Source organism: Phallusia mammillata, chromosome 1 (assembly GCF_965637545.1).
Source record: "Phallusia mammillata chromosome 1, kaPhaMamm4.hap1.1, whole genome shotgun sequence".
Lineage (NCBI taxonomy): Eukaryota > Metazoa > Chordata > Ascidiacea > Phlebobranchia > Ascidiidae > Phallusia > Phallusia mammillata.
Genome location: NC_137252.1, coordinates 11132691 through 11152526, shown reverse-complemented (window position 1 = coordinate 11152526; position 19836 = coordinate 11132691). Strand labels below are relative to the sequence as shown.

At 35.5% G+C, this 19836-nt stretch overlaps 1 protein-coding gene across 1 annotated transcript; it reads right to left on the bottom strand.

The window, feature by feature from the left end:
• Positions 1–194: 194 nt before the first annotated feature.
• Positions 195–15072, bottom strand: LOC145213801 (uncharacterized). Its single transcript, XM_080082203.1, has 30 exons — positions 14929–15072; positions 14325–14415; positions 12988–13098; positions 12746–12807; positions 12502–12657; positions 12194–12293; positions 11390–11974; positions 10911–11285; positions 10096–10277; positions 9809–9919; positions 9348–9447; positions 8934–9022; positions 8520–8693; positions 8224–8317; positions 7713–7973; positions 7237–7361; positions 6745–7171; positions 4861–4931; positions 4559–4660; positions 4330–4475; positions 3923–4054; positions 3674–3858; positions 3394–3540; positions 2927–3115; positions 2439–2521; positions 2273–2375; positions 1949–2134; positions 1534–1644; positions 1308–1466; positions 195–924 (listed from the first exon to the last, which is right to left on the bottom strand). Exons 1-30 carry the CDS (start codon positions 14988–14990, stop codon positions 862–864), a joined length of 4782 nt encoding a protein of 1593 aa, XP_079938329.1. The 5' UTR covers positions 14991–15072; the 3' UTR covers positions 195–861.
• Between the last annotated feature and the right edge of the window lie 4764 nt (positions 15073–19836).

Genomic DNA, 19836 nt, shown 5'->3' with positions numbered 1-19836 from the left:
GCCAGTTATTAAATTACAAGAAACAATTCCTATTCAAAATGAATGCTTTTGATAAGTCAACAGATAATTAAATATGTTTTAGCATGAATTATGTTTTGTGTCATATTCCAAGCAAGTTTTCGGAGGTGTGGAAGTTAAATAGGCATAGATGTTAAACACTAAGGAATTTCTGAACACAAAAAGTTGTTTAATGATTATGTTGGAAATATATTTATTGCAAGTACCTCAAAATGACAAGTCATATGAAACAGCACATAGCAGCACCAATAAAAAGTGAAGAAAGTAAAGGGGTTGATGGTGTATACATCCAAACCACAAAATAAAACATATAATATGACATACATGTAAAAGTAAAAAAAAAAATGTAAGACCCATCATAGGACCTCAAGTCATATGTTCTACGCAGAGCAGCACCGCTCATTTATGCACCAACAAAAAATCTTGTTTCACCTAAAAAAATAGTGATGCTAAAATGTGAACACACAGTTTTCAACATAAATCTGATCACCACAGGTAGGGGAAAATTTAGTTTGTATTGCCGCCAAAATAAAACAAGTTTGGCACACAGACTAGCAGACACATACACAAGACAAGCTAGTACCAATTTTTAAACAGACAACTTTCAAAGGCCTGGGACTACTGCGCAGGTTCAATATGAAACATAATTTAATGCTGCAAAAACTTACTGCCACCTCATAAACATGATTGTTCAAGTAATTTTCTGTTCAACACATTTAAATAGCACTTAATATGGGATTGTTCAGAAAAGGGCAAATAATATACCTTTATTCTGCAATATTTATGCACATACTGAACAAAAAAATAATTTAAAATGTAACACAGTGTAATTATAATCCAAATTCATTCCTGTTTACTCCTTCTAATTGCATTTGCAACATGCTTTTCCATATGAATTCTAACATCCTGCAACAACAAATTTAAGGCTTAAAAAACATATTCAATTCGTGTGATAACTTTTATTGCTTTGTTGTTTTCCAAATACTTTCATATCATCAATCAAAAAAAATCCCCAAAAGACTGAGTATCCTATTCAAGCGGAAGCAATACTGGGCATATGAATGTTAAGAACCCAATTTACTTCTACAATACATTGTGTAGCAATCATAAAATTCTTTGCTGTTTCAATGATTCAAATCAAGTCAAAAGTTTGTGCATTCGATCTACATAACAATATCTTACAAAAGAATACACTGAAATAGGCTCTACACCAGCAAATAGAAGTAAAAAAAGTGGATTTTAGCATTCCAGCAAGAGAAACTTTATTATAAGGTAAAACATCAATCTACCTTTGAAGAGTCAAGCTCAGCAGAGAAGTATAGAGTACAGTTATCCCACCGACAGCAAGAGTCAAGCTGCTTTGGGTAATCATCAGGTGCATGAAACAATCGAATGTGGTTGAGTAGGGCATCCCTGCTTGTAAATCCTGCTGCCGAACAGCCTGCCCACTAAAACAGCATGTTTTTTTAAAAAAACATGGTCCCCAGATTCAAGCATGAAATAACTGACACTTACCATACAACTTAAACTGTTGACCAGATCAACATAATCAATAAGAGTTTGCTTTGCCCTGGTTTTGGAAGCATTTTCAGTTTGGTGGTCGTTTGTTGACGACATGAAGGAAATCTTAAAAACAAAGATAAACTATTTATTAGCATGTTTACCATGTACTGCATATTCTGCCCTAATTGACCTGCACAAAGTATAAAGTGTGTTCTTGGACTAAACGGTAAAGGGCTTGCTTAATGCCTGAGGCAACTTGTGTTTTAATAATCCTATTATGGTTATCAACCTTCTGTATCTTTTTTAAATTATTTTACACAACATTTTTTTCCAAAAACAATTACACACATTGCAATGTCAGCTGTAGCTGCAGTAACAATGGAGTCCTGTTTTAATAAATAAAACCAAATACTAAATTTCAATCTACCGTGGTTTTTGTATAATGAGTTGCCAATTGGGTCATTGGTATTAGCTGCACTTTTCCATCTTGATAACCAATGCATGCCACTGGTACAGAAACCTTCACATCATTGCTTTGGCACATAGCTTGAAATAAATGTAAGCTTAATGGCAGACTCGATGTTGGTATTGGTGGGCCACTGACTCGACAAGGCTAAAAACATATACAAATTTTCATTAGGTTGACTGTAATACTTACCAGTTGCAATCAAAAAAACAAAATAAAAGGAATGCAACTTGTAAGGATAGAAACAAAACTGGTAAGCTGTAAAGATTTTTTATGTTTACCTACCTCTGTCTGTAATACCCGAATGCATTTGTCCAAACAAAGCGTGATAATAGCTTTCGGGTGTACAGCCAACATTTTGATACTTCCACCATGCATTCCTAGAAACCTGGTAAAAGAGGAGCCAGTAAGTGCCTAAACTTTTCAAATGCTGTTTAATTGAAACACATACTTCTGTATTACTTCCCCAGTTTGAATGTTATGTACCAATACGGTCCTGTCTGATGAGCCGCTGTACAGCAAGTTGTTTACCAACTGAAAAACATGACAATGGTAAAATGTATTAGGCAAATGAGAGTTAAGAGATCCCTAAGTCAGTAACATAATTGGTTTCTTGTAATAAAAAACAACAACATTAAATTCAGACAGATGTTCTAACAGTAAAATAGTGTTTTCTTATGTGCTGTAGTTATCAGCACAGCAAAGTTTGTTAAGGAACATTCAGACAAAATAGCTTGCAATAGTAAAAACAAGCATTACCCCTGTGAAGAATTACATAGTGTTTTAAAAATGTGAGAGATATAGCAATGTAACAAGTAGTTAAGATGAACATATACTCATAACTGAAATCAACCCTAAAGCGTTCTTGAACACCAGGAATCACAGGACACATATGCTTGTGTAAGGAGTATGAAGTATGTTTTTTATTTGCATGTTTACCTGCAAAGAATTAACAGTTTTTGTGTGACCAGTGAATACCCTCAGCAGCAAACCATCACTGGCATCTCGAACAGAAATACGACAATCGCTGGAACCACAACATAAAATCCTACGAGCCCCATCTGATCCACTTGTAAGACAGCAAATTGCATGTGGAGAGTGACAATCCAAGGTTTCAACATATTTCACCTGTGAAACAAAATTATTTAACCATTACAAAGCAAAACCAGTAACCATGATTAAAAAGCATATCACAGAAAACAATAAAGACTTTAAACTTGTATGTACAGGGTATGTACTGAAATATATTTAGAACTTTTTAAGCTGTACAGGTGCTTTGCGTAAAAGTATCAACTTGCATGTATTTTAAAATAAGAAAAAAAGGGTAGCAGTTGTTAATAGGTATGGCATGGATGTTTAACAACAATTATACAGACTTTAGGACATAAAATTATTGATATACATACCTGCTTGTAATTACATACAATGACCCTGCCATCACGAGCACCAAGGTACAAGAAAGATTCTTTGGATTGGTGAATGCACAGAATGCTGCTGTTGTATTCTAGAATTTTGATTTGACGAAAACTGCATTCTGGGTTTTCAGTGGTCAACTATAAAGTAAAATAATGACTAAATTTCACTGTAACAGTATAGACATGCAAGTGTAACGACATTTTAACAAATATATATCAAATACAGTTAGTTTAAAGTTGAATAAAATGTGGCAAAATCCGTTAAACTCACATTTATTGTCAAAAGAATTCTACACACAGTGGACTCAGCCAAAAGAGTCCTATCCAGCCCATCTTCCAAGTACACAACATATATAAAAATCTTCTCAAGCATAGTTTCCTGGGTCTCACCACTGGCCATAGCAACATGTGCAGTAATTGGGACATGAGGTAATGGAAAACGTTTAATAACGACACCTAAAAATGAAACACGTAAGTACATCTGTTTTGTTCTTTGAATTGTTTTGAAGTAGTTAATGACCTGTTTTGGCATTGGTGACTCGAACAGTTTTGTCTTTTGAGCAGGTGACCATCCAACCAGACTCTGTGACCAATATACTGGCAACTGAAGCATCATGAATGTCAAGGGTTCCAGTGCAATCCGCTATTGTTTCTACAGGACAAAGTTAAAAACATTACTATTGCAGTAGTGTAGGCACAAATTATTTTAAAAAAGGTGGATTTCTCATGTATCGTGTTACCAATTCATAGAACAACAAAGAATATATATTTGTTACCCAAATTATATTGGGTACCTACACTTTTTCCTAGCATTTTATAACACCACACAGCAAAAAAAATCAACAAAAAGCAAAGATGACCAAAAACAAGCCAAAATGATGCCAATTATACAGTTCTTAACATGGTTTTCGCATTCAACAAGTTTACCGAAGGTATTATATCCCTGTGGCCGAATTACATTGTCATCACCAGCCTGGCAAGAACTGTAGGTCTCATTGTGTGCAGTCACCCATGACCAAGTAACCTCAGTACTCTTTGGTCGTTGAGCATCCAACTTGGCCAGTTCAGGATCCCTGCACAAAATATTTAAACATAAACAAGGCTACTATTTTGGATATCTTTTGCCTTAGTCACATTTCATAATAAACTTGCTTACTCTGAAATGCGATTTCTCTTTTCCCTCACTGAACTAGTGCCTGCCACAATATTTCCTTGAGCAGGAGGTTTAATGCTGAGCCCCCTCTCTTCACTATAGTGCCTGTACAAAACAACAATCTCAATAATTGTTGAAGTGGGTAAAACAGGTGTCAGCAAGCCCTGGTAGGCATGCCAAGGTTGACATGCCTAGTGATTCAGAATTTAAAAGTATTTTTTATCTTAATAAGTTTTAATGAAAATATTAGAAACAACAATAGGAGTGATTAAAAGACACTTGCTTACTGAAACAAATCTACAAACCTTCCATAATCCTCATGTGGACTTGTTGTGGAGGAAACTTCAAAGTCATCAGGTTTGCGCGAACTGCAATGCTGTCAAATAAAAGAGCAAATTTTCATATAGCTGATGCAGGCAGTATGAAAAGCTATCTTACATTAAGTTATGCATTCCTCTTTAAAGAGGGTTTACCTACAAAGTGGACATGCCATTTTTTTCATCTGACAAATAATAGTAACCACAACATACAATTCTTGTAAAGCAGGGGTTCCCAACGTGTGGTACGCGTACCACACTAGTGGTACGTGAAGGTTTTTTATGTGGTACGCGAGTAGCTTCCGTTTTTCTTTTTCACAAAAACCTGGATTCACAACTTTATCATTTATTTATCTGGTTTTGTTGACCAATTGGTGGACAGTAAACAAAAAATAATAATTTATTTGTGGTGCATTAGTGTTACTTAGTAGGCCAATATTATTCTTATGAATATAATATGATTCGATCAAATTAGTTGTTCTGCAAGTAGTGGTACGCGTGGCAGTAAAAAGCGTCCAAGTGGTACGAGATCGTAAAAAGGTTGGGAACCCCTGTTGTAAAGGAATGCATTTTTTTGCATTTTACCAGTTATGAACTACAAAGATGGCTAATCAGGGACAGTGTTAATATGGTGTGAATATTTATAGATTCCAAAGGGCAAATTAGTAAAGAGCATGAACCAAAACTTTAACAGTTTTTGTATATATTTATTTTTCATCATATAATGTTACGTATATTTAAAGAAGTTGTAGCTTTAACCTCAACATCATTTCATAGCGTCTGTTTTAAAACAGTTCCAACTTCTTTTACAAGTCCCAGATAATATTACGGGACACTGACAAATTAAGAAACCATGTTATGGCAAAGGTACAACAAATTGTTTTTGAATTAGTTTCACAATTAAACCTGTAGTAGCTTCTTACCTGAAGCAGCCAGGCTGAATAGTCGTTGAATGACCTTTTAACAAGGTTTTTTTTGTAGCACACAGTTAATCCTTTGTTTAACAACAAGGTGCAACAAATCAGTCTTCACTGAGTTGACAAGATAATTTTGCGTCAACATTCAAAACCACATTGTGGTACAGAGGCAACAAATCGTTTTTAACCAACAATTGCAATGTGTTTATGGCGACCTGCCACAACCTTTTGCAGTACAATAGCCAAGTACCCATTGTTGACCTTTCAACTTGGTTTCGAAAACATGCATTTGATCGTCTATTCATTAACATTGTTATGTCTTTTTCAACCAATTTATCATTTAACTGGTGTGGTGCTGGACAAAATACATTCATGTTTTAAAATAATAACCTTGTACTGAAACTAACAGCCCATGGGCTTACTATTGTTGGTAAACCAACCACCACATAAACTACTGTATAAAGTGACAGTGAAGCAAGCTAAAAACATAAGTGACGTCTGTCACTCTTCACAGTGTGACACAAGTGACTAAAAACATCACAGTTTTGCTTCAGCGAGAAAATTGCAGTTGGCCCAATAGTCATGCATAAAGCAGAGGCCATTACTGATCGTAAACCAATAAATCACTCCTATAGAAGAAGAGTGTATATAAGAGGACAATGACACATATTTGCAAATATAACACCTTGGGGTTAAAATTTTAAACAAGAAACACCATGTAAACAACTGTTTAAAATTTTAGCACAGCATAATTCATATTTCCGAACTAAAAAACAGAAAACAAAAAACTTTTGTGGCAAAAATAATAGATAAAATACTTTACAATGCACCAACCAATAATGTATAAAACTCTTGAGACATGTACTTTAATACTGTTTCAAAAAATTTCACGTTTATGGGCCAGTGCGACAACCGCTGGTTAACTGGTTTCATAAATACCAGCAGAAAAACTTACAAGTGGCCTTGGCGTTGCAGATGCCACATTTACGTCACGCTCTGTGCTTGCTTGCTGCAAATACTTCTGCATTATATCATCCACAGAAGGTGATCTTTCCCGTTTTACCACAGTCGGCATTTTCACGCCGATACTGGCATCGAAATATTCTGAACTTGATGCAACAGGAAAGGGTGATACTGCCTTAGGTGGTGGAGTAATGCTTGTGTTATCTTTAGCCGGTGTACAGCCTGGAGATTTTTGGTATTCGGTCTTGACTGGTACAGATGGTAACATACAGGAAGGACCCTTTCTTGTAGGCTCATTGGTTTCCATGCTTGATTGTGACATGTTTCTAACACTGGACATGGGTGTGCTGTGACTGCAGGCATCCAAATGGAAGGATGGGATCTCAGAAGTTGGTTTAGGTTGGTTTGCAACAGTACCTCTGTAAACAGAATGTGAGGAAAAAGATGAAATTGGTGCTAATTCAACCATACACAATATTCTTACCGTAACAATGCAAGCCTATGAAGTCGAATCTTTTCAAGTTCAAAATTAACTTCAGCTTCTTTTTGTTTGACCTTTGACAGTTCTTCACTCAATCCTTGCTTTTTCAGCAAGAGTTGCTCAATTAACTGCAAAAAATGGGTAGTATGATAATGACCCCAACACACATCCAGTGGAATGAACGCTAGAATGCACTTTAATACACAACTTTAAGGATTTTACTACGGAATTATACATTTTTCCTTTCTTTGACCAGAATCACTAACAGTTCCCAAATGGCTCTTAACAAAATTAAAACAACTGGTTAATAAAAAAACATAGGTCATCTTAACCGGCAAGTTTGCTCCAAGTGTTGGTGTTTACAGCTAGTGTGGAAAAGCCACTTTAACATTAATAACAAAGTTGCAAAAAAGTAGGGTGGGTGTGCCCCAGAGTTTCAGAATCCCGGCAATACACAAAAAATTAATCCAATTACTTACACTATTGACTTGAGCAGTCTCATCTTGTAACTTCTTCATCTCATCTTTAATGGCATTGCCTTTTGTATGCAACAATTCCTCATTTTCAGACATTTGAAGCAGTTGCTGAGAAAAACCGTCAGTTTTTGTGTCATGAGACGCAACTGTTGACAATGATTGGTTGCTGACAATAACCGAAGTTTGGGAACCATTCAATACTGGCGACTTTCCTTCAGAAATGGACCTTTTTCTTTTTGTGAGTTTATCAGGTGTCAATTCAACCTAAAAAGAGAAATTTTCATTACGTAATTGTTAACTATCCGCTTACTAAGTATCTTTTTTTACGATTATTTCGTTTGCATTTAAAAGCAGGTATTCTGTAGGGTGCAAAGTTAAACATAACTAACAGACATTGCCTTGACTGAATATTTAAAAGTTACTTTAGTGCACTTTGTTAATCGATGTATCACAAGGGCTTAGTTGCAATGCTATGCAGGTTATTTTTTCGGCCATATTTAAATGCATTGTTTACCAGTTTAATGGTGTTGGCAATTTCTTTCATGTCACTTTCATCCAATGATTGCTGTGCGGCTTCATCTTCATGTGGAACCAACCCTATCCCAAATCTACAGAAAAAAGAACCTTTTTGTTTGTTTTCCGAAAAAAAATATTAACAAAACTGTATAAATTGTACTGCTGTCCTCATTTACACTTTTGCTACATAATTATCAGAATTTCTTGCATAAAATTGGTCAAGAAAATATTTCATGGTCTAGTTGAAGTGCAGCAACAGTTCATAAAAAAGACGTTTTAGAAGTTAGTACAAACCTTGGCCCACTCAGTTTTCGTTTTTCAGTTTTTTTCGAAATTCTTAAATTATGTTCAGCAGCTGTGTTTGGTCTTGTCCCATACTTCAGGAGCATATTCGCAATACGAGTTTGTTTCTTTTCTGTATCACTGTCGCTTGTGCTCGGTTTTGTTTTCTGTTGTCGTGACGACAGCCTTTAAACGAACACACTTTTATTGGTATTGAAAATAAACGAATCTAAAACTGTTGATAATAAACAAAACTTAAAACCAGATGTGACAAAAAAGTTCCGTTTTAAGTTCTCTACTTGAAACGAATGACCTTCTTTAAGATATAGTACGAACTTACTGCAACCAAACAGTCATAGCACGAGCAATATGTGTGGTGCAAAAAATGTAAACATACAAATTCATTCATACATGTTGAATATATACCTGCTTCTGGCTTTGGTTAGGTTAGGAGCAGGACTAACTTTCTTTTTAGTCATTTCAGCAGCCTTTTTGTGCTCACCTTCTGATGAGCTCTGTAAAACCAAACAATTAAACATTTTTCTACTGTACTGTTACTTACTGCATATGGGCATTTTAAATATAACACCCAAGTATACAACAAAAATTACCGCTATAGCTGCTTATGCTTAACATGTCTATTAGAGACAACATTTTTACAAAAACTTAGGGTCTATGTCTGAAGCATGCCGCCCAACTGGGCAAGTACCCTAACAGCACATTGTTTATAGACCTGGGTCAGGGATTAAAATGCCTTCTCTCTGTTTGAGTAACCTAATTAGCACAACAATGCATTCACCAAGCATCACAGACATATAATTGCTATTGTGTTGTAGTTACCTGACATCCACTTTCTATTGTGTTGTGTTGGTTTGTCTTGTCACCAGCACTAATGCTTTCACCTGAGGTTGTAACACTTGGTGGTATTGATGAAATGGAGCTGCACATATCGTAAGGAATATTAATTGTTCTTTACAATTTAGTGATAAGTGTTTTGGGTGCTATGTCTAACTTAAATGCCTAAAGGAAACAGTCATCAAAAATTGGAAAAAAATACTTTGTGCAAATAAAGTAATAAACAATACAAATGGATATACAATATGGTTTTAATCATTATAACACAGTCTAAGGGCCAACAAACAACAATATTACATATTAAATAATATTGAACAATAAACCAATCATATTCTGATGTCATGAATTTTTTTAAATATTTCTACCAAACCAGTAGTATATATAGACATATATAACAGATATATACAAAAATCTATAAATTTTGTTAATAAATAAAACTAATTTACCAGTTTTCATTCATAAGTTCAGCCTGTTTCTTTTTTGCCAATGCATCGAGTTGAAATGAAATGGCAGAAGCAGATGCTGGCTTTTCAGTATTAGTGTCATTGATTTCCTTCCTACAATGTAATAAAAATAAAATCAATACACTTACTGCTGCAAAGAACAGTCTCACCATTCAAAATAGACAAATTCCTATTGTAAAACTAATAACATAAAAAACGCTTTAAAAAATTTCAAACAGTTTTCATTTAACAAAAGGTTATTTAAGATGAACATTGGAAATTATTCTTACATTTTTGGTTGTTGTTTTGCTTTGGTTTGTTGCTTGGTAACAGTAATTGTTTTACCAGTTTTGGGAGATACTGCTTTAATGCTGGCTTTTGGTGATTTGTCTTGTTTGTCAAATGAGTTTTTGCTCTGGGAATCACATGTAACAGCAACAACAGCTTTGCTGTCAACTGATGTGTCATCCTCCTTGAAAACAAAACATAAATTTTATAAAATGTATTTATTTCTGCTTTCATTATAAATGTGATATTAGTTGTTAAAACACCGATTGATTAAAGTGATTCAATTATTTTGGTATTATGCCTTCAATGGTACTGTCAGACTATGATTTTATAAGTATGCTGTGAACGCTGGTCCACATTAAGCATTCAGGGCTGTATTTTCACCTTAGTTCAGTGGTTCCCAAACTGTTGGCCATGGCCCAGTAGTGGGCCACCAAGACATTTTCAATGGGCCACAGAGCCATTTGAATAGATTCTACTGTTTTGTAATACTGTAGATGTTATGCGCTTTGTTTTGAAAAACGTAATTTTTGCAAAGAATTCTGAATCTTGTAGCCAAATTTCAGGAGCGTGTATCTCATTAAAAATAAATTGCTGGATAATTTCGCCTGTTTTTGAGTTATTTTTTTGTTTGTGCCCAAATTTACAGCACGTGGTGGGCCACGAATCGCTATTAAATAGACATTTGGGCCACAGACCAAAAAAGTTTGGGAACCCCTGCCTTAGTTGATTAAAGCACTAAAAAATTCTGGAATTGTTCTGGAATTACAATTTCTGACTTGTTTTCATTTAAAAACAAACATTTTTGAAGTTTTACCTGTAAGTCACCAGTTAACACAGATTCACATAGTCGAGCTTGAAAACTAGATTCACTGTTGCTTCGGACATCACTCGATTTGCTACTTTCCTCAAAAGTAACCATCCTGGGTCGAAATTTCTCATCTTTGGGATCAGATTGAGTTTTATGTTTTACAGCCTGTTTTACCAGGTCCTCTGTTTTTGAATTAGAAGATTCCGACACTTTTGATGTTGTTGCATAGGAATTTGAGTTAAATACAGGATGGTCAATTTCTTCCATGACAGCCCGAAACTTTTTGTAAATATTATTGCTGTCCTCACTGGATGGGGTAAATGTTTTCAATTCCTTCTTTGGTTGTTGTTTAAATTTGTTGTTTTTGCTAAGATCGGGCTTCTAAAAAATATGTTTTGAAAAGAATTAAAAAAACTGACATGTTAATATTGAAAGTATGAAGTTGTATAACAGTTTGAAGTCACACAATAAGCATACAAACTTACTATTTTTACTGTTGCGGGGAACAATTTGGTTGGTTTCTCATCAACTGGTCCTGGATTACCAAAAGGTTTATTACCAGCTGGTTCAGGCTGGTCCATTTTTGGTTTGCTTTCAAGGTCTTGAAGCTTTAGTTTGTCTTTTTCATTGTTGTTGATATTGCTTTGCGCATTTTGTGCAAATGTAGGTTTATCATGCTGCGTGTTATTAAACAATGGTTGTGAACGGCCAAACAAAGGCTGTTGAACTGGGCTTTGAGACCTCGCTCTCCAAGGAAAGCGATGGGTGTTTGTATGCGGTGACTCTGTCCACCAGTGTTGTGTGTCATACGGGTTTCGTCCAAAATCGTAACGATGGTTTCCATGTGAGTTTTTCCAGTGAGCGTCATGATCACCCTTCATGTAAGGGTCATACTGCCAGGGTTCATGTCGGGCGGAAAATAAAGGTGATGATCTGGGTCTTTCATGGTAAGGTCTCGGCTGAAAACTATGCTGAATTCCAGGGTAATTAAATGCTGGCTTTTCGCGATGGAATGTTGGATTGAAAATTGGTTTTGGACTTGCATGTCTTGTTGTCGGTTTAAAGAGATTCTGTTCAAAATTTAGTTTAAGATTATAATTCTTTAAAGGTTCTTAAAGTATAAAAAGGTTTTCACTTGTATGTCATGTATCATTATTAATGTACAAAGTAAAATTTAAGGAAAAACCTTTTTTGCACTGATTAGACAATTAGCAAAGTATGTAAAACAGTTATACTCCTTATAAATATGCTTAATGTTACTCTTCATGTAAAAACAAAGTGGGCCATACCTGAATACTAATGCTAGGCTTATCACTAACACTCGATGGCAGGGCTGGGCTTTCAGAAGACAACTTTTTCTGTGGCTTCTTTAAAAAGGTGTGTTTATACCTTATAAAAAAAATAATAATTATTGCAAAGTAGCAGTATTCCTTACAAACAAAAAAGTACACAAACAAAAATTAGATTCAAATTTTAGTTCTAGACTCTAATACCTGGTTATTGATTTGCATTTGCAAAATGTCAGATGATTAAACTATTTAATATCGACTTACATTCAGTAAACAGATTTGTTTTCAATACAACATATATTTCCTACCGGACTAGAGAGTAGACTCGCGCATTTGGTTTCAACTTTGTCTGTTCTTTCCTTTTATCCACGGCAGATTTATGAGTATCTTCACGCAGATGGGCAACATAAAATGTAAGCCCCTTGCATTTTGTACAACACAAATTGCATTCATGCACAAAATCTCTGAAAAAAATTGGACAGATATCAATTACTGGTAACATATAAAAAATTAAAGAAGTAATAATGGTGTCAGATTTCAAAGATGACTCACTTTCCCTTTTCTGCTTCTAATGCCCTGTGGTGCAGTAAAGAGTAAAGGTGCTCTTCCAAATCCTATTACAAACATAAAAACAGTTTAAGAGTATGTTGAAAAAAAACTCAAATCAAGACAATAAACAAGTTGTCAATGATTTTTTTGCTAATAAGTTATATTGAAGAAGAAAAATATTTCAATTTATTTTTATTCTAACAAATCATACGCTAAGTTTTTGCACATTGGCTGCTGATATTTACCACTTCTGTAGTGAAGTGCAAATCGCACAAGTGACAAGTGGTGTACACAGGGTTCATCTTGTTTTCACCATTATCTGGCCCTGTTGATGATGATTCTGTGAAAGAATTTTTCTGCAAAGAATATGTAAACAATTGCTTACTACATCATCATAAATATTTTTAATTCATGTTAAATAAGTTCTGGACAGGTTTTATGCCACTAAGAGGAAGACACACAGAGATAATTTACTGAAAGCTACTTGCCTATGATCCTGAACACATTTGTATTTCTATACTAAAAGGCCAAGACAAAACTTTTGCATTTCTTTCTTGGGCAAAGAAAACTTATCTCATAAAACAGAAATATACATTGTATAAAAAATGATAAAGCAAATAAAACTTACTTGAACTATTACATTAAACTTTTCTAACATTTACTAACAGCATGAGTCCTGCAGAGTAACCTGACACCATAACACACATGTTGCCTGATGTAAACCACTCACACAAACCCATTCAAATAATACCCGCCAGTTGGGCCGTTATGCTAGAGTGACACAGACAAACAGTTAAAGAGAGAGTCCTATTGTGTGTACTTTAGTAAAGATTCAAAGCACGTCTGGACAAGACACTTGTGTGTACGCAAAGTGGTTGTTTTGTTTACAAGGTCCTACTGAAATAAAACCTTTTTTGATGAAATAAAAGTAAAAAATTGTCCAAATTATTTTCCATTCAAATAACACACTTGTGTGCACATTAAGCAATTGCCTTTTTACTATGTCTTACTATTTAAAATTTGTAACATATTTTTCATTTTTGACTTAAACATTTTTTTAGCATAATGATGGTTGCAAGTAACACAAATCATAGTATACAAAAAAAATTACTAACCTAATTAACAAAATGACATTACTACTCAGACGTCAAATATTACAGAAGATTGTTTCGTAAAAAGCGGCCTTTTTTGTAATTTTTTTATTGGTTATCCATTTTAAGACAGATTGTCCCAAAATAACGGACACATTTTTGGTCACTATTTTGCCAACAATTTTAGTGTCCCCTTTTGGGTGATTCACGTCATGACCATGGTCCCCTGCAAACCACAAAGTGACAAAACATAAACAAGCCTTATACCAAGTTCTGACATCAATGGGGAGTCAGTCTTCTCCTTTGATTTAGGGGCAGAAAACATGGCAAAACCCCCTAAAATCACCATGATTCACAGTTGTCACTACCTCATATAGAAAAATACCATTTTAGCTAATAAATAAAAAAAGGTTTGATTTAATGTTCCTTTTATGAAAACCTTATAGTTAGTGTTTGTTTGATTTTGACAAATAATGAAAAAGTTTATTTACAGTATTTTTGTCAAGTAAATGTGCTTGTCGTTTCTTTTTTGAAGAAGGTTCCTCTTCATCATTATCAGAACTGCTTCTTTTACTCCCAATTCTAGAAAAAGTTAAACCTTTTTATTTAATAACTTTTGACAGTTTTTAACATATTTTACAGATAATTCACATTAGTTTAAAATGAAAAAATCAGCTATTATGTAAGCACATTGGTTAAATAAGGAAACTAGTGGCGAAATAGTTTTACTAAAATAGTTTTAAGGTAACATTTTTTGAATAAATTTAGTTTTGCACGTCTATTTTCCTATTTACATGACATAACAGGAAGCATGTGGCAGTAGTATGAAGCACGCTTTCCGAAGAAAAACCAGCAAGCTCATGTTATTTGTGACATGACGATCAGCGAAAAATACCAGCGTAACTAAATAAGAGTTGAATAGACAGTCCAAATATGTCTGTCACAGTCCTGAACGTTTATTTCTCAGAATTATTAAAGAAAAAAGGGAGAAATTTAAACTACACCTACGTAGTTACAATAAGCAACAGTAAAAGTTTGACAATTTATAAAAAAAAGTTAACTTATCAGGATTTATTAGAATATTGCAGCACTTACTGATCATAGAGTGGAGCAGATTGAGCTTGTTCAGCCACATGGTCTTTGCATACAGAAAACATTGTCAGAGCTTATTCATTTTGATGTACGATGAAAGACCTACATCTATGCCTTACTACTTTAATCTGTGGGAAATAATATTAAACATGTAGGTTGTTAGTGTGGAGTGACAGTAAGAGAAACTAGCTGTTTTGTATATAACCAGTTTACGGAAATACTTAAAATGACAACTTACAAAATGAAGCATTTACTAAAAGTAGAAAATCTACATTTTTTTGTTGGGATTAGACTCCCACACAGACGGAACACACCCAAACAACCCACTCACTTAAACAATAGTAAAGAATATCATCAAAATAAGTTATCCGCTGCCAACCAATCTTATTCGTAAGAAGCATCTTTAGGTCAGTCGTAACTATTTTACAATTTATTGATTTAAAACAGGTTTTAGACGCAGGGCGCCAGTTGTGTTTGTTGTGGCCACAAACAGCGGCTAGCAAATTTACACAGAGAGAAGAAGGTATACTGCAAAAAGTTGGTTTACCAGTAACAATGCCACTGGCTATAAATTATCGTCAAATCTCAGTGATCAACGCCGAAGTAAGCACATTTTCCTCAGACACTTGAGAGATTAAAGCTCGATTGAAGTGAGGTTTTATGTGACAATCAGAGTACTGTACTGTGTTGCTTTTGTCACAAAAAGAAACTGTTATTGTATCCATTACACATACAGAGACAGATAATTTTGCAAGCAAAAAGTGACTTTAGAAGAAAGACAGTGTTTATTGGTGTCAATTTATTATTAGTGAGATATTCAAAATCCTTCATAAGTCACAGTCAGTCATTACATAATTTTAGATTTTTTACACTTTCTGATAAAAAGAGAACAGGAACTGTTGAAAACATTTTTACGAAAAGTTTAAACATTGAAAGCTTTAAATGGCATTTTATCAAGCATCACCAATAGAGAAAAATGTCTGAATGAAACTGTATTACATTATATAAGTTGTTTTTTTTGTAAAGCAGAAGGGAGTAACAACTAACATACAAAACCTGTTATTCAGTAATAAAAGTAAGTCTGTCAGCTCAAAACTATTATTTTTGTCCCTGTCAACGTTGAAGTAAATTTACTAAATTCCAAATTAAAACATCTTTTCACAAATTAACGACAAAATGTCGCTACCCTTAAAACAACATCTCGTAGAAATACATTAATTATACTTTCTTTACTACTACGTAAAAGTTTAATGAACATTTTAAGCAATTAAAAGGAGTAAAACAATACAATCCAGTAAGTTTCATTTCAAAAACAACTGTAAAAGGCGAAATATGAATACAAAACGAGACCTTAACAAGCCACAACGGCAACGCATTAACCGCGTTTCTATTTGCAAGCAAGTGACAATTGCATTTGCAAGATACACAAACAGAATTCCTCAGTGACGTCATTCACACTCGCTGTTTAGTGAGCCATGACCAAACTCAAAACGCGTGACGCAAAGCGAAAATATTTGTTCGCAAATAACAGTTTTTATTATGAAAGGTAAAGGCTTATAAAACATGCTGAAATGAAAGTTTTTAAAAATAACTAATTGATGTGGAAACAAAATACAAATGTTATTTCACCATTTTGCTCCAATACAGTAAGTCAAAATGTCTTGATATATCTGTGGCAAAAGGATATATTTTAGCAGTAGCACTTGAGTCTTTCTGGCTCTTTGTTATAATATATGACATACTTGAAGGCAAGTTACAAATTTTAGTCGGGACACGTTTTAGTTTAATGTTTTTGATCCTCGCTATATTGCGCTGTTATATCCGTCAGTTTGTTGCTGTTTTTAAGTGTCTTGTTTTTGCACAGAAGCTTTTTAACAAAACAGGCAGTTGCATTTTAGTGACACTACAAAAAGTTCTCGTAGCAATAATGGCCTCAAGTGTATAACAACCACATTCAGGTGTCATACGTTGTAAGTTGTGACGTCATGCTAGGCAACCGGGAGAACACAGGTTTAAAGGAGAAACAATCTTACACAGAGCTCAGATGCCTTGGCCGAAACCGGTCATCCAAGCAGAACTTTGTTCTCACGCAGGTGAAAAAGTGAAAAAGGCGTTGAGCAGCGTAAATTCGCAACGAAACACTCGCTTACCAGGACATGTGGTTAAGAGTTGCCAAAGAAAGCGTTATTGTCTTATGGCTGTACAGGATGTATATTGATGACCGATTATGCAAATTGTCCTTTATTGTGCATAGATAGGTGTTGTCATTTATCAGTTAGATGATCTCGTGTCAGTTTATTAATATTGTTTTAATGTATTTTGTTGTAGAAGTGTCGATTAAGCTTAATAAAACGTAAAAACAACGTCGTGGCATGGCTCATGACTTATGTGCTGATAATTTCTCTGACGGTGGCAAGCAACAAAGGCGGAAACCCCCGATAGCTGCCAAACCGACGCACATCATTTCGCAATGGAAAGCACGGAAAAACAGATTTGGTTCGGACGAGGCTGTATCCACTCAAAAAGATGCTTCAACTGAAAGTTTAAATTTATCTTCAAACACAACTTTAGAAAACGGCGACAATACAGTGCAAAAGCGCAAAAAACAGTTGAGATATTCAATGTCGTTGCCTAATATTGGGGCAGCAGGAAGAAACTCATTCGAGCTTGCTGGGTATGTTGCAATAAACTATCCCATTGTAGACCCTGGCACACTGTTCAAAATCCATACGCTTTCCGGTGAGCTTCAAATGATTACTAAGCAGGAGGCTGAGGAGCAGCTGTATGAAGAAAATAACAACATCCCAGGAAAGAATTCTGCTTTGACTAGAAGAGACTGCATCAAAGGCCACTCAATGCCTGCCATATCTGAAAAGTGCCCATGTTCTGCCAATACGCAAAATCAATCCCAAGTTGACGAAAATGGCTACGAGATGCCTTTGTCGTTTCAAAAAGACATCTACCTCTCGTTATCGGCCAACACTGTACCGTCATCCGCCGACGAAAGCGACGCTGTCGAAAATCTACTCGTTTTGGACAAGCATAAAAAGCGCAAGAAGTTTGCTAAAAGAAAGCGACAAGTGGGCTCGAAGGCTTTACACGCGACTGCAGTTATGAACAACATGACAAGAACTCTTTCCCCAACTAGTCCTCCAACTCCAAGGAGCACAAGTCCTCTTCCAGATGTCCCTTCAGTCGACAATGCATCGCCAATAGAGAGTTTTCTATCGGCGCGGCGAAAAATGATGGAAGCAGGTCAGCAGTCCGGCGATGCCTCGCCCCTAACAGTAAGGAGCAATTGTACGTATGCGACATACCCATTGACCTCATCGGCTGACGAGTGGTCATCGTTTAGCACTGACGCTTCAGACTTCGATGATTACTATCAGGAAATCGACGCTCCTGATCTAACTGGCTGTGATTCCGACCACGATTACGAATGTATTGATCCTGAATGTTTAGACTTCATCACACAGCGGCATAATTCACAAAAAGGCGCGGTCAATATCGTCAAGGGCACGAAAAAGAGCACGAAAAAGAAGAACAAACTTTACAGCAAGTCGCCACAGGGAGGTGAAATCAAGTCAACGATTATTAACCCTACGGCAAATGTGCCGAGGCAAAATCAACGTGAGATTAGAGAGATGCATAAAAATGAATGCACTTGGGAAACGGTGTCCACACCGGGCGTTTTAAAATTGAACAACTTTCGAAATTTGCGCCACGCGGCTGTTAACCACCGCTGAGTTGGTAAAACAAACTTTTTTTCTACTTTTTTACTGTCGTTCCTCATTGGTGCTCGTTATTTATGGTTGTGATTTTCGTAAAGCGAATAAACCTTTAGTGATAGTTTGAAAGCTTTATGTCCTGTGTTTCAGCTCAAAGCAAAGGTCAAAATCGTTTTATTACGCTGAGCATCCTGGGTCTGCGCTTCACACAATCCTAACCTTATGAACTTGCCAGTTCGGCAAAATTACCACCGCAAGTCGCCTTTAACGAGATGTAGCAACCCAAAACGACGGTATTACGGCCCCAGTGCGTGCTAATTTCCTTCGCCATAGGCTTTATGCTGGAATAACCACTTTACCTGCCTGGTACCATAATTTCGGCAGATTATGTTCAGGAAAAAACCCGATCGTGATATATCAACGTCAAAATAAGATGGACTTTCTATGTTATCCCCGGTGGTATAATATTTTTTATCAAGACCAAAAAAAGGTATTTACTAAAACGTCCCATAATTTTGTTGATCCTGTATGTTGCGCCACATGACTGGTTTCGCTTCCCAAACTCATTGGCAAAATACGTCACAGCAAAAAAATGCTTTGTCACGGAGCTTTGGCAAAGTCAATTTTATTGCGCCCAATGCCCTAATATAATTTGTTAAATAGAAAACCAGGCCTGTTTGGGTATTGTAAAAAATATTCAGAATTTTAAGGTGCAGTAGCATATCATCACAGCAGCTGACATGAACACAGTTCAAACTTGCGGGTTTTGACTTTAAACACTTGCAAAAACAACTTGAAACACTGTCTAATATAGAATATAAAATCATTAAATATACAGTGACGTAGATAGATGGTTTATGACGTGCGACGTCTGCATTGACTTAAGCGCAAATCACATCAGTTGTTTATTGGACAAACGGTCGATTCCAGAATACGTTGTTGGCGCGACGTGACAAAGCGAGCATTCCAAAAACTATAAGTAGCCCCTCCCTGTGCAAACCGCAAATCTAACCAGGGTTAGCTAAAGCATTGTTACTTATGGAGGTCGGTAAACTTTATTGCTTTTCGGACCGCACTGGTTCGAAATTTCGAGGGTCAATAGGTACATACCAAAGCCTTTAATTATCTAAGTTGCAATGACTGCTGTAGTGTAATGCTTTTCAAAATTGCAGGACTTCTATTT

Bases quoted from the DNA above. Each gene is read 5' to 3' on its own strand.
- LOC145213801 (XM_080082203.1), bottom strand. From the start codon at position 14,990: ATGTTTTCTGTATGCAAAGACCATGTGGCTGAACAAGCTCAATCTGCT. The intron at 10,278-10,910 runs GTAAAACTTCAA...TTTGTTTTCAAG, and splicing joins TGTTAACTGGTGACTTACAG to GAGGATGACACATCAGTTGA. The intron at 2,376-2,438 runs GTATGTGTTTCA...CTCTTTTACCAG, and splicing joins ACTGGGGAAGTAATACAGAA to GTTTCTAGGAATGCATGGTG.